Below are 19,218 nucleotides of genomic sequence, written 5' to 3'. Positions count from 1 at the left end.
CCCACTAAGAACACCCAACCAGCAGATGGTTGAATCCGGGCGTTTACGGGTAAATGCACACTAGTACATACCTCTCTACAAGCATATACCTGGATTATCCACCTGTATTGGTAGGTATATTGCCTACATGTATAGTAAATGTGCCTTCGCATGTACATTCTCCTTGCACAACATACCTTCCGTAAGTGTGTATGAATGTATGAAGATGAGGTACAGGTAGGTATCTAAGTACCGTGGAGGGTACCTACAGTCAATGGAAGGAGGAACCTCCAGTCCGCTACCTTACGTACCTACCTCTATAGTAGGTAGGTTAGGTACCTAAGCTGGTACCTATAGGCACCTAAGGTAGAGGTACCTAGATACCTATGTAGGTACTGCATAACCTAGAGGCAACTAAGGTCCCCCTAACCCTAGGTACCTAGAACCTATCCACCTATCCACTATCCACCTCTGGGAGTCTGATTGATCCCGTTGATCACCTACGTTGATCGCCTACGCATCTCCACCTACCTACCTACCTATCTATATACCAGCCTCCTACCGTGGAAGCTGATATATACACATAGGCACCTCTTACCAGTCCTGGCCTCTCCCGAAAATGTCTGCATTCGCCCAGTACATGGCCAGAGCCGCGACTACGACTACGGGTGCGCGCGCGATAATTGGTTGAATGAACAATCGCCAGCACCCACTGTTCTCCCCCAGCTCCATAAACGGTAGCGATTGCACGTAAAACCCGTTGTAGTTTCTTACTCCAACATCCTAAGCTACCTAACTCGCCCACTCTTTGGCAAGACGGGCAGTTCGCGTTTCTGGCTTCACCCCCCAAAAAGCATACTGTTAGCAGAGTCCTCTCTTATCCGGTGTATTTGCTGGCGGGTAGTACGTCAGGAAGCCCTACCAGAGTCGTTCTCATTTCGTAGAATCGAGGCCGTTTCTTGATCCCTATTGGCGCCGTCTTCGACCAGGTAGCCCGAGAGCTGCCTCTGTTATGGAAGACGCCTCCGATTGTGGTCAGAGATCGTGCCCCGGATCCTCTGCAGCTCACTGGAGCTCGATTGTGGCCGGAGGCTTTGATGTCGTGGAGTATACACAGCAACTGACGCCGTTGACCTCGTTGCAAATTTTCGTAGAGACTTGCATCAGAAAGTCCATATCAAACTTGAATGCCTCGGCCGTCATGAAATCGGTCGTCACGACAGCGCGGAGAATAATAATATAACCCTCCACACGTTTGTCGCCCTGTCCGCCAAGAGTCAACTGATAAGTCTCACCACAGGTAGAAGTGGGGGGAGGAAACAAACCATAACACCGACCACTTTACTAGTATCGCTGTAAATGTTATTAGCGATTCATCCCCTAGGGCGACGTAGAAAGAGCTATTGCTCACACTGCGGCAAATGCTTGGCTGATCTGGTTATAAAGACCGGCTTCTCTGATCATGCTGATGAAGATCTATGCGGCTAATTAGTCTCTCTCCTGCTCACTTGTGAAACCCCTCCTCTCCTGCAGAAAAGAAAGGAAAAGATGGCTCCAGAGATATAAACCAAAAGCTTACATGGTCTGCTTGCCTAGCGATCGTCACCCGCTCTAGCGTGATGTCACCTAAAATTCTGATGCCGATGCCGGGGCCGGGGAACGGGTGTCTCATGACCAACTCCTCGCTAATACCAAGCTGGCGTCCAAGTTCGCGCACTTCGTCCCTATCAGAACGGTCAGTGACAAAACATTGGCCGGGTGCATTATGGGGGACGAGCGGACTTGAATAGCTCCCGTAGAGGCTCGATAAGTTTCAGCCCGGCCCCATCTATCATTCTCTGAGGCAACCCTCCCACATTGTGGTGGGCTATACGGAGAGTCAGCAAGGGAATCGTAGAAGAGGTTACGGAAAACATACTCTTGATGGTGACTGAGGGCCCGCCTTTGTATGATATTGACTCGATCACGTCAGGGTAGAGTGTCCCTACCAACAAAAGTGTCAGCAATTTGGACAACCGAGATGTTGAGTGCAGCCTTTGCGTCACTCCGATAGATGCCCCAAACAAGTTTTGGTGTAGAAGGATAGAAGCTGAGACCCATCATCCCACCATGACACACAGAGCTGGGAATGCTTTAAAAGAGAGCGGTACCTTGGAGAAAGTATTCAATCTTCCCAGCATTGGCGGTGTTTTCTACTGTCTTCGAGTGTGTTAGCGTTTTCTCATTTTCCTGTAGCTCGGGGGGGGGGCGAAATATTGCATCTGCTGAGCTGAGATGAAGCCACGCCAAGCTACCGACGAATAAGCTGAAAACCAACCTTTTCGATTTCTATGACAGTTTCCTCGAAAACATCGATGCTTCAGAAGCAGAAATCAGCATATGACTCCATGAATAGGGGTTTACTACGGCTTAGGCTAAGCTTAGGTACCGGCGTAGAAGGGCAGACAAGAGACTATTAGAGAGCGCACTCACAAGGTATTGCCAATAAACTTGCGCTTCCGTTCCGGGTCTGTGATTCCGGAGAGACCAGCCATGAACTTCGCTGAGGCGTCGACGACGGTGAGATCGATGCCGAGGTGCTCGCCAAGCGTCTTTTTTACCTCAGCGCATTCGTTTAGTCTCATGAGACCGTGGTCCACTAGTACAGCATGACTATGCAATCCAGGAATCAGCGGACAATCGCTTAGAAGATTGAAACTGCTTGGGCGAATGCTCACAAACGATCACCGATAGCCTCCTTCATGAGTTTCGCAGCTACAGTACTGTCAACACCCCCCGACTGCGACACCTATCAGTATACCATACTACAAGGGCTGGGTATAAATTGGGAAGACGGACAACAGCGCCTAGGACGTGGCTCTTATCCCCGACCAAGTCTCGGATTCGGGTAATCTCCCGGCCGATGAACTCAGACATAGTCCAGTTGGGCTTCGCGCCGCAGATGTCAAGTGCGAAGTTACGAAGTAGTCGCTTTCCATGAGGCGTATGTCTGAAATACTCTGTAGTTAGCATCGCTCCGGGTTCGTCAACTAGGTAGGGAGACGAACGAGACCTCTGGGTGGAATTGGATCCCGAAAATTGGATCTGATTCATGCGCAATTCCAGCATAGGGTGAATTTTCAGTTGATGCAATGGTACAGAATCCGGCAGGGAGAGCGCTCAGCTTATCCCCATGGCTCATCCTGATCCAATGTTAGTGAAAAGACACTTGGCGGCGGTTGCGAGCATACGTACCAGACGTTTCCTTCTACGCCTTCGAACAGCCGATCAACCGGCGTGTTGTGGTGCTGTGCAATGATGGTTGCCTTCCCATACTCGCGTTTGTCACCGGAAACCACGTTATCGGGGGAGATACGCCATGCGATCTGTTGAAGACCCAGACAGATGCCTGCAGCATACGAGTAAACACACACTCATCTTAGGCGATGGCATAACTTCCTCTTACCAAGCAAAGGCACTCCCATCTCGAACAAGTCGGGGTCAGCGTCTTGATCATTGTTAGCATAAGCCATTGAAGGCCCAGGGTTATTCGAGCAACGAGACAAGGTGCTTACGCGGTGCATCGGCGTCATATACGCTTGCGGGCCCTACCGAGCGAGGGCAAGTTAGCCGAAGTCGTCGGAAGCATCCAGAGCCAGGACTCGGGGGAGAATGTATTAGAAGTAACGTATATGCTCGAGAAGGACGCACCGCCGGACAGGATGATTCCCTTGGGGCGGAACGGAAGGTCCTTAGCCTTCATACTAAACCCCATTTAGAACAATAGGGCGAGGACAGAGAGGTGAATTCCCTACGTGCAGGGCAGCATCTCCGAGTAGATATTCAACTCTCTCAGACGTCTTGTGATGAGATGGGTATATTGGCTAGATATGGCTTAAGTGTCAGCTTTCGTTTATCAGCTGGGTGGGCAAAGAGCCGTGACCGGAGAGAAGAAAACGAGAGCAGGCAAAGGATATCCCAACAACATGCGGCCCTTCAAGCAACGACAAAACCTAGTAGGAGATTCTTACCTGCCAAAATCGATTACCAGCAGCGTCTATGGTGCTTTCAGTTAGCCGTTGTATACATCTTCACAAAACGTCTCGCGAGCCAACGGGGCCGGCGATGTTAGCTAGGATGACCAATACCTGTCTGCACTTACATCGAAGGTCTGGTGAGGCGCGTCGGCCTGCTCTATATCCGCAGACATGATGGGGACTCTTTCTAGCCGGGGCACCAGCAGTAGGACTAAAGGCGGTATAATGAGAGGTCGTAGGAAGGATTGACTAGCAACCGGAACGGAGAGCCAACGCGACGGGGATCGCGGTAGAATGATGGTGTTTTAGAAAGATAAGGGGGAAAGTTGGTAGGGCTTCGTAAAAATTTCCACGGTAGCTGTCCCGGCGTTGTCGAGGGGTTAAGCAGGTTAGGTACCTAAGGTAGGTAGGTAGGTACCTAGGTGGGTAGGTAGCATGTACTAAACATGTCTACCTCTTAGGAGGTAACCTGCCTCACAGATACCTACCTCCTCCTTTGGTAGGAAAAGGTACCTAGGTACCTAACATTTAACCTTTCCTTAGGTAGGTACCTTAGGAAGTAGCTACTAGAGGAGGTACCCACCTACCTATCTACCTAGGTACCTCCTAGGTATCTTATGAACTTTCCTAACGTAAGGACCTTGAAGTCGATAAAGTTACCTACATGAATGTCCGTTTAATATTATCGTCAGGTCGATATGTAGGTACCTAAGGTAGCGAACCGTATAGGTACTAGACCATAGGAGGTATCTATCTGGTGTGCCTTCTTAGGGTTACCTGGGTTATGTGTAGGTACCTTAGGAGGTAGGTAGGGTATAGATGAGCTAAATAGCGAAGACTACCAAGTGGCGCTGTTAGGAATCGAACCTATCCTTCGTTGAGTAACCTACTGATCTGGTGTCTACCTGGTACCTCCTCTTGACTTTGACCCCTCCCCAGCGGGGTCCATGCATGCGGTAGGTACCTCCAAGGTGCCTGTGTGTAGGTACCTATGTACTATGTATGATGCATCTACATGTTCACCTCATCCAGGTTACTTGTTACCATTACCTTGGGTTGCCTACCTAGGTACATAACTTAGGTAGGCACCTCTAGTAATTCACCTTGGGATAGAGGGGGAGTTTCCTTCCTTCTCAATGTCCGTCAAGTACCTATAGACTGTAGGCAAGCCTGCAGATACATCCGATTCGGGATAGACTTCTGCCGATCCGGTGTGGGTTGACTGGGTGGATCCACCCCTCCCCATTGTGTTATCTTATCTGCCTCGTTTCTCCGTTAGTTCCAAAAAATTTCGCGGGCAGGAAATTCCAATTGCCTCCACCGCGCATCATTTTTTTCTCTCCCCGAGGTGTGCGCACGAGAGACAGTCTTTTTCACTTGCCATCCTCAATCCTCCTGGACACAGTTCCTAACTGGCCGCCACAATGCTGAAGGCTTCCTTACAGCGGCATGCCCGCCTGGGCAATGTCGCCGGTCGCCAATTGTCAACCTTAGCTTCGCGGCACACTCGCGCTCCGCCGTTGGGGGTCTCAGTGTGCCTCAGACTGTCGCAGGCCGAATTGCCGCTTCATCCCCTCAGACCAGTCTCCGTACGGACCTATTCCTACGCATCTACCGCAGAAACCCAGGCCGGGGCACAATCTGAGGATTCGCAAGCTCCACGTCGTGTCACTCGATTCCAGGACTTGACGAAGCTGGGAGTTCACGAGAGAATCGTTGACGCCATCACCAAGGGTATGAAGTATGATACCATGACAGAGGTCCAAACTATGACCATCAATCCCGCATTGGGCGGAGTCGATTTGTGAGTATATCCTGTTATTCTGTTCTCAGCTCTGTTCCTAATTTCTTCTCCCAGAGTCGCGCAAGCGAGGACTGGAACCGGCAAGACCTTGGGTTTTCTCGTCCCCGTTTTCCAGCGCATCTTGGCGACTGATCCCAGCCTCGCGACTCCATTTGGCCGCTCAAGACCCTCTTCGGAAGATATTCGTGCTCTCATCCTGTCGCCAACCCGAGAGTTAGCGGAGCAGATTGGCGTCGAGGCTAGGAAGTTAGCCCAACACACCGGCATCGTCGTACAAACCGCCGTCGGCGGGACCCGCAAGAGAGAAGCGCTTTGGAATATGCAGCGGCAGGGATGCCACGTACTCGTCGCGACTCCCGGCAGACTTCACGATATCCTGTCGGACCCGTCTACTCGTGTTGCGGCGCCAAACCTACAGGCATTCGTACTGGATGAGGCCGATCGCATGCTGGACGTCGGATTCTCGGAAGCTATCCAAGACATCCAAGCCCTGCTCCCACCTATTGAACAGGTTGACCGGCAGACGCTCCTATATTCCGCAACCATTCCCCGAGATGTTGTTCATCTAGCTAAGAAAATGGTCAAGACTGATAACTTCGAGTTCGTACAAACTATCGACCCGAACGAAGCCCCAACCCATGAGCGCGTTCCACAACATCTTTCGATCGTTCGCGGTTACGAGAATTGGTTCCCGGTCGTGTTGGAAATCGCGCACAAAGCACAGCAGCGGTCTCTAGAGGATCCCGAAGCCCTTCCGTTCAAGGCGATCGTCTTCTTCTCAAACACTGCCACCGTCCAGTTTGCGTTCGAAGTTTTCAGGCACACCTCACTTCGGCCCTCAGGGATGCCAGTATGGGACATGCACTCAAAACTGACCCAATCCTCACGCACCAGGAATGCCGAGTCCTTCCGCCGTGCCAAGAGTGGTATTCTCATCTCATCAGATGTCACTGCGAGAGGAATGGATTTCCCTGGTGTCTCGCACGTAATCCAGGTCGGTCTTCCGCCCGACAGGGACCAATACATCCATCGTGTTGGTCGGACAGGCCGCGCTGGAAAACCTGGTGAAGGTTGGATACTTCTAGCCGAGACGGAAATCCACGAAGCAAGATACCGCCTTAGCGGCTTGCCCATCAAGCCCAATGAAAACATTCAATCCGCTAAACACGACATTTCGAAAGAACCCCCTACCGAAATATCCCGTTATTTCGAAGAGCTATCGGTTGCGTACCAAAAAGTCCCAAAATATTACTTTAAAGATGTTTATCACGCTCTATTAAGCCAAAAATTCGGCAGGAATCTTCGGACTGAAGATGCCGTCGAACTTCTCAACAACTGGTGTATCCAAGGCCTCGGCTGGACTGAGCAGCCGGCCATATCGCAGAGGGCGGCCCAAAACCGCGGGTTGGGTAGGGTCAGGGGGATCAGAATCGGAACGGACGATTATGAGGACGAACGAAGAGAGGATGAAGGGTTCTCGGGCGGTAGGTTCGGCAGCAGCGGGTTTGGAAGATCCGGCGGTGGATTCGGAAGATCCGGCGGCGGATTTGGAAGATCTGGTGGTGGCGGATTTGGAAGATCTGGTGGTGGTGGATTCGGAAGATCTGGTGGTGGTGGATTCGGAAGATCCGACGGTGGATTTGGACGATCCGATTTCGGCCCACCTCGGGGATCGTCGTTCTAAGGACCTCTGGTAGCGCCTCGCTACGACGGGAGGAAGCGTGGATTCACCGAGTTCCGTCACTCGGTCGTATTTTCCGATGTACTACACTCACTGGACGTGCATTGCCAGCACAGCTGGGGTAGACGATGCACATAAGGATACAGAGTTGGCATGCGGCGCGCTTAGCGCGCACCGCCATGTCGACGAATCTGCATTTGCGAGAGCTCATGGGAGTCACGGTTCTCTTGCTTGCTTACTCGGTCGCGAAAAAGAGATTGATTACGGGGCGTTGGCTTGTCTATCAAGACCGCGTACGGACGCGGGCACAGACAACACGAAAATCTCGACTATTTGTATTATAGTGTAAGAAGAAACGCGATAATGCAGGTTTTTTTTTTCTTTTCGGGGAAAAAAAAGGCTTTTTTGAGTGCATGGCTGTGATGGCTTTGCAGTCTCCTAAGATCGTGACGTTGTGAACCCAGGGCAGTGTAAGGCCGCCCTGCATCGACAAGCCTCCCAAAAGACGTCTAATACCTAGGTAACGAGAGGCGAGCGTGTAGCCTCGCCGCTGTCAGGTAGGTACTTAGCTTAGGTGCCTAAGGCAGTTTTCCTGGCCTACTTGCTTGTATATGGGCATCTACGCCGTGCTTAGCATGATGTGTGAGAAGTATTGTATGGGATAGGAGGTGGATATGGACCGAGGATGTTATCCAGGCACTGCCCGAGGTACTAACGGCACTACAGTCATCCTATAATGGAATTTCGGGCTCGTCTGTATGATATTACGTTAATAGCTCTCGCTCGCTCTATATACCTACTATAGATATCTATAAATATCCGTTCCCTGGCTTATCGAACCAAGAGTTCCCTTGGTAAAGACAGTTCGCTTCACAAGAATGGCCGGTTCTTTACGAGTCCATACAAAATTCGGGCTCCACTACGTCGTATGAATACATGTATACTGCTTGAAATATAGTTGGTATCAGTAGCTAATAACCAGGCTGGTTCCCTGAACGCCTTCCAAAGCAGACTTACCAATCCCCGGGTTACAGGCCTACCGTTGACTCCTTAGAAACCACGCTGTCCGCCATTTCCTAAGTCGGCGAGGTCGCTATGTCTGTCCTTGCAACATCCTGTTGGCATCCCATAGCAGTAGCTTCTCGTCCCAACCAACCGTCGCAACCCAGCCACCAACACCGAACAAGCACCAGTCAACGCCCGTCACGAACTCGGTATGTCTGTTCATGACGCCGAGTTGGATCCCGGTCTTCACCGGCGCACTTTGCTGGGCTGCCATGGTTGACCCGTCAGTCCATAAACGTACCGTCATGTCGTAGCTGCCGCTGATTAAGATATCGCTGGCGTGCGGGCTCCATGCCAGTCTCCGAATCGCGTAATCGTGACCCATCATCACAGATGCGGGCCCCGCTGCCGGGTTCCTGATGTCGAAGGTTCGTATTACTTTATCCACACCACCGGTGGCGATCACCGTGTGGTTGTATTTGTTCCAATCGTGCGTGAGAATCTCGCCCGGCGCGATGGGAGGGGCGGGCCCCTGCGGCAAGGGGATAGAGGGCGGGGCGTGAACGGGAATCTTGGTAGTGAGGTGGTATTGGGCATTAACGGGGGTCCGGAGGTCAAATATGCGCAAATGCGAGTCGGTTGATACGGCAGAGATTATATGAGGATTGGACGGGCAGTAAGCAGTGCTGTAGGTGCAGTTCCCAACGGGGAGCGTTTTTATCGAGTCTTTCCTCGCCGGGGACCACTAGGAGAGGTCAGTTCTTTAACACCACCCCGAAGGAATGGCCGGCGAGGGTGTAGGGTCGTGGGGCCGGCACATACTATTTTGATGGTACCATCCCAAGAACTGGAGGCAAATGTGTCCTTGGTGACAGGACTCCACGCCACCGAAAACGCCTCCCGCTTGTGCTCATGGAAGTTCATAACGGGGAACTCGTTGACATTTAGGTCGAAGAGCTTTATCGAGCCATCGCCGCATGCAACAAGCAGCTGGTTCTCGTTGATTTCTGACCAGGCAAGATCGTACTGGGCATCGTTTGTGTCGAACCTAGGCAAGAAAAGTGTTACTACCTCTGACAAGCCGTATGCACCATGTATGCGGGGGATCGCCTACGTCTTCTCGACCTGGACGCCTCGCGGCCCCAGGCCGAGACAAAACACACGGCCATTTCCCACGATACCGTAGTTGGCCGCGGACGCGACGGCTATGCGCGAATCGTAATAGGGCGAGTATTTGACAGCGTACGGGTTCCAGCCAGGGGTGTGGAACTCCAGCATGGCAGCCATAGCGTCGCTGCACAAAGACCGGACCAATGGCCCATGGACGACGGCTCCAAAGGTTGCAGATGTCGTCGTGTTCAAACCCGGCAAGGCAAGGCAATTCGGAGACTTCGAGCCTTGAGACGAAGCCAAATTTAGCGGGTAAGTTGAGGACCGGAGGCCGGGAATATCATACCAATAAGTTTGTCGGTAGTGGGAGAAGTTGAAGCCTCGGCTTCGCGATAGGTTTAAGTACCTAACCTGAGGTATCCAAGGTACTTACAGGTAGGGGTAGGTGTAGGTAGGTACACCCTTTAGGAACATGTGGGGGAGCTGGTGCTACTATGTACCTATATATCCCCTCTATGACGAAAGGCCCGCAAGGACCTCACGTGTCGAGTCGAAGTTTTCAGCCAAGGAATGTCTAGGTACCTAGGTACCTAGGTTATGTAGCTAAGCATTCACGCTTACATATATATGCTGTTATACCGCGCGTTGAAAATGAGGAGTATCAGCAAATATGCCGTAACAAGCAATCGCCACGGATACATAATTCTTCCGGATAGTGATCTATAGGAGCTGGATTTTTTATTGCTACTTCGCATACGCTAGGTAGTAAAGATACAGTCACTGCCAGCGCTTCCGGGCTATCGTAGAAGCGTAACTATAGTAGTGGAGATGGAATAAATATGCACCTATACTCACACTTCATTATACCTATATTCCGTGCATGCATATACCTATGAGTAAGTAGGTACACACATAGGTAACCTACCTAGCGGTACCTAGGTAGGTATGTGAGTACCTACCTATGCAAACCGCCTGAGGCAGGTGCCTAATGCAATATGTATCTAAGCCATTTTTAGTAATGACAGCCGTAGATACCTAGGTAGGTAGGCATAATTACCTATGTGTCTACTCAGCCTACAACACATCAACACTTTTGTCTGTGCCTGTGTCTCTACTTTCCTAAGGTTGTCTGGCCTGAGCCTCAATTCCACATATTCAAACCTATCCGCCCGGGATGATGCTTCGGTATCTGCCAGCTTCAATCGGCTATGGGGTTGAATAGCGCCACTACATTAGGACATTGAAACCACCTCCCCTAAGTACCTAGGTGCCTACACCATCCGTTAGGTGGAAATTTCACACCATCGTCACAGCACGCTATGGACGCATTCTTGAAAGGAACGAAGAGGAAGCCGTCTACTACCGTGAGCTTGCCATCGGAAGATGACGAGTCGACAGACCTAAAATTAGCTATCCTCTCGTCCTTACACTCTGCCACCAGCCAGGAGGTATTGCTTGAAGCACTCTTGGCGCATGATGGTTCTGTGGAGGCAGCATCCACCTCTCTAGCCGGTGTTGGTTCAACATATCCCGTGAAGCAACGTAAAGGCGTATCTAGCCTCCAGACCTCGCTGAGATCATTCATATCCAAGCCTCTAGCTAGAGAGCGGCCCGCGTCGGCTAAGAAACCGAGGCTACTTTCCAAGAAGGGGGCGACTCTTCACCTATTTGACCCGGAAGATATATCAGAACACACTCCGTGTAGTATCATTCACAATTTTCTACCGCCCGATGAAGCCAACGATCTTCTCAGGGAAATGCTAGATGAATCTAGCTCGTTTGAGAAGATCACTTTCAAGCTATTCGACAATGTCGTCCAAAGCCCACACACCTCCAGCTTTTATGTGGGGACGCAGGCTGAGATCGACTCCCAGAAGCACGACTACTTCTACAATGGAGCTCGTTTGACCGATATCCGACATATCACGCCCCAACTTTCGCGGGTAAGGCCGCGAGTCGAGGAAGCAGTGAATAGAGAAATCCAGAACCGCATCCGGACTCGTTACCCCGGAGGAGAAAAGCTCAGATATCAGTCCCCGGGTCTATGGTCTCCAAACTGCGCCATGGTGAATTGCTACGATGGACCCCAACAGAATGTCGGTTATCATAGCGATCAACTGACCTACCTGGGCCCGCGAGCCGTGATAGGCTCGCTGTCTCTAGGAGTAACCAGAGAATTCCGCGTCAGGCGGGCCGTGCCAAAGGATTCCGACAACGACGAGACCGACGATCCTGACGCCGAAGGACAGATCTCTATACACCTCCCACATAACTCGCTCTTGGTGATGCATGCGGAGATGCAAGAGGAATGGAAGCACTGTATTGCTCCAGCTCAGACAATCGAACCTCACCCCATCGCGGGCAATCGAAGAATCAATATAACCTACCGCGACTATAAGCGGGGGTTTCACCCAAAGTACACACCGAGATGCAAATGCAGCATTCCAGCCGTTCTGAGGGTTGTCCAAAAGAAGAGAGATAATTACGGGAAGCACTTTTGGATGTGTTATGCTGGAAATGTGCCTGGTAAGGAGAACTGTTCGTTCTTTCAGTGGGCCGACTTCGACGACGACGGAAATCCTAGCTGGGATCAGTCTCGCTGTAAGAAAACTGCCCCAGATGGCAACACTTAAAGCGACAAAGCGCAGATACGATGACTCTATCAAGACGCTCGATCCACATGCAATCGCAGATACCTATTTGACGTGACAGGACCATGGCATCACAATAGCCAGGCAGCCCTTACCGTCGTTTAGATTGCATATAATGGTTGGATCAGAGCCAGGATTTTGATTCCGACGACCGCGAACTACGGCTGCCTGCAACTACGGGCCTCCGACCCCGTGCCCCTTTGATATCGATACTCTACGGCTCGACATATCGCGGTTCGATGATGTTGTAGCCGTCGAACTGTTGCACGTTCAAATCGTGAACGTCGACATCGTTGAAAACCCTCAAGTTGATCGGCTGGATAGGAAAGGAGCTCCTAATGAAGTCTGCTTGACCTTGTGGCATATTTTCGATGTCTTCTTCAGACACAGGCTGCATTAGGTTGTGCACCTGAATTCCACACGTCGTGCAAAACGACTTTCCAAATAGCCTAGTGCCAGACAGATAGACAGCGAGATTTTCCTCCCCCTCTGTCACGACTTGCTCTTTCGCAGGATAGATCCAGACGGAGCCGGTCTACGGGGGGCGCCGTGTTAGCTGCGAGCGTTTAAAACATGAGAGAAGCTCGGCACTGCCGATGCCTACCTACCCTTCCGCATATGCTACAATTGCATTCGCTGATCCTGTCTGTGAACGTCTTATCCAGCGGCTTGGATTTCAACGCAATTCTGACGGCGCCGCAGTGGCAGCTTCCCGTGTACAGCCTTCCCCCTTCTATCTCGGCCTTTGGCTCTGCGCCTGTGAACTTTGGTGGTTTGTAGGCCGGCGGCCAGGACCTGCCATCGAGCCTGGGCTCGGCAAAGGAAGCTCAGCTATCCCTGTCTTGTGTATGTTGGGTGGATTTCTTACAGCGTCTTTTCTATCGTCCACACATCGACCCCCTGGCCGTGCTGGAACGTCCGAACCTGGAACAAGGTCAGTGTTTTTACTCGCCCGCCCCACGGACGGCCAGCCAAGAGAAACTCAGTCGTACTCACATTGACGCCAGTAAGTGGTTCCGTCTCCTCTCCAGGCTTTGGGGGCTCCACAAAGCCAACGACTAGGACCTGGATCCCACAGTTGGGGCAGAACTGGATGTATGCGGGAAGTCTCACATCAGCCACAGAGCCGGCCCAATTCTGATCTTACTCGCAAACTTGCGGCGCGATGTACGGAAATAAGAGGCGCGAACCTTGTGGCTGAAGGATTTTTGGGCAAAAGAGTAGTTGGTTAGGGTCTCGGGGTCGCCCTTGACGAAACGGAAGTTCCCAGGCTTGGGCAGCGCCCAGAGACCACCTCTCTTGTAGCACATGCTACAATTACACTCGGTCAAGCTCGTTATCTCGGGTAGTTTGACTTCGTAGATGTAGGCAGCGCAGTGGCAGTTGCCCCGGTAGGTCTTGAGTTCTTCGGTCATTTTTGGCGGCTATTCGAGTTGGCAAGTCTTTTCGGGAGGAAGCTTTTGGCTGCCAGTATGGAGGATTCCAGATGGACAAAAACGAGGTCTTGGTCGATAGACGCTATTATATATGCACTGAGACAGTAGAGAGTTGGAGTAGACTCGTCCGAGACTACCGGCACACACCTACATATATATACCTATACATTACCAAGATAAGCAGACAGCATAACTGAGGGGTTTTTGACAAAAATCCTCAGTGCTTTTTATGTCCACTGTTGCCTGAAGAGGGGGTAGATAGCTTACAAACAGACGGGTTATATCTACCTACATGTAGCGGCATCGGGGAAACCCCTGGAATACCAGGTTGAGATATTACGAGAGAAACTGGGGTGTCTCGGCTCCCGGTGCATATCCTTTCCCCTTCTCTCTGTCTCCCTCTTCTTTTGGCGTAAGAAAAGGAAATCAGCATGCATGCTCAGGTGGAGTTTGAATATACGACTTGCATAGTCAGGCTGCTCCCCAAGATGGGGATGTACCCATCACCGACAGATTATGTGTGTGAGTGAATCTTCCAGGGAACCCGTGGGCTGTAGACAAATCGGAATGGGTCGCCATCCGCATTTTCCAGCGACTCGCGTCTTCACCTGAGCTGCGATTGGATCGCGTCGCGACATCAGGTGACATCGAGGCCCCCTTCTATAACATCTCGAATCCCAGCCGTCCAGAAGCGTAGGATGTGCGGATTAGGTTCGGATTGGGCGGATCTTGTCTGGGGGTATAAATAATCGATATTTATACGCCTGCCTCAAGACCCACGAATGAAGACCGATAAGCACATCCGACGTTGGAAGCGGGAAAAGGCAAAAGTCTGGGGTTACGCTTAGTGTTCCTCCTCGCAAAGCGGAGAAGAGGAGGGTGGGCTCGCCAAGTGCCTGATGCAGAGATGACCCGAGACGGGAGAGGAGCAGCCATTGAGGGCGAAGCGACGCTGACAGGTCTGGGGGGACCTGACGCGTGCATTTCTGGATTTCCCCATCGCCAGCCAGCAATTCGCTAATAGTCGATTGCCTGGTGGTCTATCGGCGATTCGTAATGTAGCGTAGCGTACTGGTCTCGATACATATCTGATCGAGAGAAGGTTGGATGAGAGAAGGCTGGGACAAATCGGGTACGATTACACGATGGCTGTAGACCCTATGGGACACCTACTATACAACAGATACGTGGAAATCTAGGTATACGGGCAAGTTGGCGATGTTATGGGTAGGTAAAAAGAGTGGAATTGGATGTGGAGGGAATGTAGGCACGTACGTAATGTTATGCATAAACCTGCGTCGTAGTATTATGCATCCTGAGCGGACCTTGGGTTTCTAATCCAAGATACCACAGGTATACACAAAAATTGCATATCTTGCAAAAGGTACCTAGGTACTATACATGACTGAGATACCCACGGTGCCGACTACCGTAGGTATCTAGGAGGTACCTAATGTAAACTCCAGCCACATCCCTCAAGGGAACTAGGTTTACGGTACCTGGGTTACCTACCCGAGGCGAGGTCCTTATCGGGCCATCTTAGGTACCTACCTCCCGGGCGCCTGTTATACACCCCATCTCGCCATGTCCGTATTATTGTATAGCGCGATGGATCGCAACCTGCCTATCATCTCCCAGCCCTTCACATGCCCAGCCACTTCCGAGCTGCCCAGTTACCAAACAGACATTTTCACCTGCAATTCTCTCTGAATGCGTTGCGACATCTCGAAGAACTCGCTGATGACGACGACGAATTAGACCGACCCGCGGGAGAGAGCTTGTCCCCTGCGAGGCGTTCTCCTCGCGAGAAACACGCATTACGAACCTTGCCTTTCCGCGCAGTCGCCTCTCATCCGACCAACCCACCCCATTCGCTCGTCCGACGGCTACATCGACTGGCCGTATCCTCGCGACGACTGTACTCGGGGAGGTCGCGGCCTACGTGTGCCAATAACGAAGGAATTACATATATGCCGATCTTGGAGGCGGACTATTGATGGTCGATGCGATTTCGCCTCGCGCCGTCTCGGACCGTACCGAATCGAACCATAATCTACCAAATTCTTCATGCCGCCTCTACATAGCCCGCGTAGCTTTGCGCGAGATCTCACCGTATCCCCCTTGCGACTACAGCTCCGACGCCTAGCCCCCCTCCGCGAGGTCTCTCTTTTCCCCAGAGCCGCGACAAATGTCAATTCGGTTCCAGAGGGGTATGGACGGACGCCCAGCGGACCCGACCCAGGGGCGGTCGTAGGCATCGTGCTCGGCTCCATCGCGGGCTTCATACTGCTGCTGTGGGTGATATACTGGTGCGTGAACTTGGGCAACCCTACGATCATCGAGGAGGGGTCGGTGACCGGGGCTTCCGCGTCCGTGGTGTCGTACCGGTCGCGACCGCGGGTGCACCGGAAGCGACGCAGCCACTACTCGCGATCGCCGCACCGGCGGGAGAAGATCGAGATCACGCGGCGCAGCATACCCATCGTCGTGCCCTCGCCGTCGGCTTCGCTGGGGCCCAACGAGATCATCGTCGAGGAGCACAGATCGAGGTCCAGAACGAGGTCGAGGTCCCGGCCTCGCTCTTTATCGAGGAGCGTGAGCCGGCCGCGGCCCGTCCATCATCACCACCGACCCCCGACCACGCCTAGCGCGCCGAGGACGATGAGCGGGGACGACGAGATCGTGGTCCTCGAGGAGCACACGCCACCGAGGCGTCGCGAGAGCAGGGGCCACAGGCGCAGGAGTAGCGGCGGAAGGTACAGAGACCCCGACACTCGCAGGTTTACGGGGGGCGAGGGGTCGTCGCGGGATAGAAGTCGGAGGCGGAGTAGCCCGAGACGGTGAACGGACGGTCTGACGACGGGATGAGAGCGTGCGAGATGAGATGAGACGCGATGAAACGAGACGAGACGAGACGAAGAAAGACGAGTACCTATAATGATCTTGGAGTGCTATCTTGAGATACGTGGCATTCGAAGCCGGAGCTGGGCGTCTGGCACATAAGAAGGAGCATTTGGTGGGGGGCGGAGTGCTTAGTCTTAAATAGTACCTTGAAGCGAGCGGTGTACGAAGAGAACGCCACTATTCTATCCTACAGCAGGCGACCTTAGGCGGGAACGTAATGTGGAGGATACTTACTAGCTAGGATGTTGACGACACAGAGGTCTAGGCAGCTTTGTTTTCTCAGCTCGGCCCCCATCTAGCGCTTCCGGGGAGATAGATCACGGGGGTAAAATCAACACGCTACCTTTCTGCGCTTATGCTGACGGAGTTTCGAGTCCGCCTTCAAAAGTGAGCGCCGGTCTCCATCCCCGCAGACCCCGAGCAAGCTGGAACTCCCCCACGCTATTCTCGGCCACCTCACCCATGGTAAGGAGGCTCTATAAAGCGCCTGTTGGTCCGCGACGTCAGTCCCTCTCAGTAGGTAGGTAGATAGACAGATACCTCAGGAAGTACCTCCCATTCTCGATGCTCCAAGAGGAGGTACCCGGGTACCTAGGTAGCTCGCCTAACCTTGCCGCTACTACATGATGACTGCATCAGGCACGTCCCAAGGAGGTATCTGACCTCCTCCGCATGTCTCACTACCATCGTCATCGTAGCCTCTCCGCTCTGACGAGCAAGCCAAACCGTTTGACTGCCTGAGGCACCAAGAAAATATGTGAAAGTCGGGGTGTACGTACCTACCTGCCCGCCCTAGGCCGTTAGCGAGGTAATTATTGTAGGTACTTACTTACCTACACGTAAGTTGATCTATCCCGCCTTCCTCCACTTATAGCTAGGTATACGAATGACATCATCACCGCAACGTGCCGGATGAGAAGCATCCTTTTCATACCTACCTGCCTACCCGCTATGCGGTTCCGTTCCTCACTTCTACCTACTAATTTCCTCTCCCACGTCCTTGTCAGTCTCGAACACAGGCTGATAAACGTGATTCCGTCTTACTGCCTCCGCCTCTCTCCTTCGACGACCCGCCAGACGACAAACCCGGCGCTATCTCGAGCTGCCCTGCCCGAATTATGGACTACCCCGAGGTCCAGATCACTCACGTCATCCGTTCCCTGGCCCAGCATTCGCTGGAAGAGCAGTCGGACACGCTGAACGACTATTTCCTGCCGGACGCCTACTTCATACACCCCTTCTGCCGCGTCCCGTCCTTCGCTGACATCGGCATTCCCTTCACCTCCCTGGCTGTGAACTCGCGTTGGTTGATCTCCCTGATATACCAGTGGTACCGCGTCCTGAGTCCCGACATCAAGCTCAGCGTCGACTCGGCCAGTGAGTTGAGCCCGCGCCGGGTGGCCACGCGTGCTGACTTGCGCAGGCTTCGACAAGGGCGCCGGTCTCCTGTACGTCACCATACGGCAGACATTTGCGCTCTGGTTTGTGCCGTTCTCGCTATGGCGGTCCAACGTGAAGCTGGTGACTGTGCTGGAGCTGCAGCGTATGCCTGTCGATAGGCACCAGAAATTGCTCAGCCGCGAGACGACACAGCCTCTGCCCGACGACGAGGGCAATCACACGCCCGCAGAGCAGACTAGGAAGTTGTACTTCATCAAGGGACAAGAGGACCACTACCAGGTAAACGAATTTATCAAGTTGGTCGCGCCTTGGGGTGCCTCACTCTTCTGGGTCGCGTGGCAACTCTGCGCAACACTCGTTTGCGCAGTCGGCGTCGCACTCTTCCGGTGGCCCGCGGCTTTGTTTAGAGAGAGAGTCCTAGGGCACGACAGCAAGGCTATTAGGAAGGGCCGATAGGGTTCTCTCCCGAGTCTAACCGTCTGACAAGTATCGAGTATACTTCGATAAACGGCGTTTCATTAAAAGCAACGCGTTCGTTCCGTGGGATATGTTGATCGGCCTAGCCATGTCATCGATTTACGCGGTCGTATACGGCGATGGCCACGACCCTCGCTACTATAATTTCGCGCGGCGTTGCAGGCTCTCCTCTTGCATCGCCATCCCCGACCCCATCTTACTAGCACTCGGGGTTACAGCAGTGTCGTAATGGCTTCGGTAAAGCTAGAGGCATTAGGAAGGGTAAATCACTACTATCTTCAATATTTAAGGCGCGAACTGGAGTAAGAACATACTGGTCATTAATACGCTAGTGATAAACGGTATATCGAGGCAGCTTTTCTGTCTCCTACTTTGGGCTCAAATGAGGTGTAGCCAGCTGAAATCTCCAAAACTGGAAGTGTGGACTTCCAGTCTCCTGGTAAAGCAGAAGAATGTTCTTATCGCTAGCATCCTGGCCTGCTATGACGAAAATACGGTCGCAAAGCGGAGGCTTTCATTTACTGACTCGGCCATTCTGGACGGGACGCCGACCAAGCAGACAAAACCCACTACATCCGATGGGACGTCACGTATCCATGTACTGCCCGCAGTAACTCGCCCGAGGGGTGCTGACTGGTATATCTAAGCCTATAGACATCGGTGGGAAATATGGTTAACAGAGGAGAGGAATAGGATAGTCTTTGCCGCACGACGAGCTTGGATTAGAAGGCACGTGCGTGAGAAGCTGTACGAG

The 19,218-nt window shown here is 52.5% G+C and overlaps 7 protein-coding genes across 7 annotated transcripts; 4 read left to right on the top strand and 3 right to left on the bottom strand.

Moving 5' to 3' along the window:
* Positions 1–558: 558 nt before the first annotated feature.
* Positions 559–4,404, bottom strand: GGS23DRAFT_35231 (GMP synthase). Its single transcript, XM_051513140.1, has 20 exons — positions 4,121–4,404; positions 3,990–4,015; positions 3,774–3,842; positions 3,670–3,722; positions 3,534–3,566; positions 3,425–3,466; positions 3,214–3,367; positions 3,027–3,161; positions 2,818–2,968; positions 2,697–2,758; positions 2,452–2,631; positions 2,297–2,336; positions 2,130–2,178; positions 1,898–1,963; positions 1,762–1,846; positions 1,559–1,703; positions 1,391–1,455; positions 1,317–1,332; positions 902–1,242; positions 559–816 (listed from the first exon to the last, which is right to left on the bottom strand). The coding sequence occupies exons 1-19, from the start codon at positions 4,166–4,168 to the stop codon at positions 1,045–1,047; spliced, it is 1,617 nt and encodes a 538-aa protein (XP_051377246.1). The 5' UTR covers positions 4,169–4,404; the 3' UTR covers positions 559–816; positions 902–1,044.
* Positions 4,405–5,058: 654 nt separating this feature from the next.
* GGS23DRAFT_35228 (ATP-dependent RNA helicase mss116) lies at positions 5,059–7,505 on the top strand. Its single transcript, XM_051513139.1, has 2 exons — positions 5,059–5,799; positions 5,854–7,505. The coding sequence occupies exons 1-2, from the start codon at positions 5,420–5,422 to the stop codon at positions 7,481–7,483; spliced, it is 2,010 nt and encodes a 669-aa protein (XP_051377245.1). The 5' UTR covers positions 5,059–5,419; the 3' UTR covers positions 7,484–7,505.
* Positions 7,506–8,181: 676 nt separating this feature from the next.
* GGS23DRAFT_546057 (peroxisomal targeting signal 2 receptor) lies at positions 8,182–10,088 on the bottom strand. Its single transcript, XM_051515011.1, has 3 exons — positions 9,600–10,088; positions 9,308–9,533; positions 8,182–9,230 (listed from the first exon to the last, which is right to left on the bottom strand). Exons 1-3 carry the CDS (start codon positions 9,770–9,772, stop codon positions 8,574–8,576), a joined length of 1,056 nt encoding a protein of 351 aa, XP_051377244.1. The 5' UTR covers positions 9,773–10,088; the 3' UTR covers positions 8,182–8,573.
* A 585-nt stretch (positions 10,089–10,673) lies between these two features.
* Positions 10,674–12,523, top strand: GGS23DRAFT_35089 (uncharacterized protein). Its single transcript, XM_051513129.1, has one exon. The coding sequence runs from the start codon at positions 10,915–10,917 to the stop codon at positions 12,226–12,228; it is 1,314 nt and encodes a 437-aa protein (XP_051377243.1). The 5' UTR covers positions 10,674–10,914; the 3' UTR covers positions 12,229–12,523.
* On the bottom strand, positions 12,345–14,082 carry GGS23DRAFT_35077 (glutathione-dependent formaldehyde-activating enzyme). Its single transcript, XM_051513128.1, has 6 exons — positions 13,975–14,082; positions 13,437–13,843; positions 13,243–13,335; positions 13,115–13,170; positions 12,855–13,053; positions 12,345–12,781 (listed from the first exon to the last, which is right to left on the bottom strand). Exons 2-6 carry the CDS (start codon positions 13,659–13,661, stop codon positions 12,461–12,463), a joined length of 894 nt encoding a protein of 297 aa, XP_051377242.1. The 5' UTR covers positions 13,662–13,843; positions 13,975–14,082; the 3' UTR covers positions 12,345–12,460.
* Positions 14,083–15,749: 1,667 nt separating this feature from the next.
* Positions 15,750–16,526, top strand: GGS23DRAFT_592302 (uncharacterized protein; the record flags this gene model as incomplete). The annotated part of the gene is made up of 1 exon (XM_051517861.1): positions 15,750–16,526. The coding sequence occupies one exon, from the start codon at positions 15,750–15,752 to the stop codon at positions 16,524–16,526; it is 777 nt and encodes a 258-aa protein (XP_051377241.1).
* A 928-nt stretch (positions 16,527–17,454) lies between these two features.
* GGS23DRAFT_34999 (uncharacterized protein) lies at positions 17,455–18,645 on the top strand. The gene is made up of 2 exons (XM_051513120.1): positions 17,455–17,963; positions 18,010–18,645. Exons 1-2 carry the CDS (start codon positions 17,705–17,707, stop codon positions 18,441–18,443), a joined length of 693 nt encoding a protein of 230 aa, XP_051377240.1. The 5' UTR covers positions 17,455–17,704; the 3' UTR covers positions 18,444–18,645.
* The last annotated feature ends 573 nt before the right edge of the window (positions 18,646–19,218 follow it).

This window comes from Durotheca rogersii (genome assembly GCF_024521655.1).
Source record: "Durotheca rogersii strain YMJ 92031201 chromosome Unknown GGS23scaffold_1, whole genome shotgun sequence".
In the NCBI taxonomy this organism is placed as follows: domain Eukaryota; kingdom Fungi; phylum Ascomycota; class Sordariomycetes; order Xylariales; family Xylariaceae; genus Durotheca; species Durotheca rogersii.
Note: the sequence above shows the minus strand (reverse complement) of the source record. Positions and strands in the feature narration are given on the sequence as shown.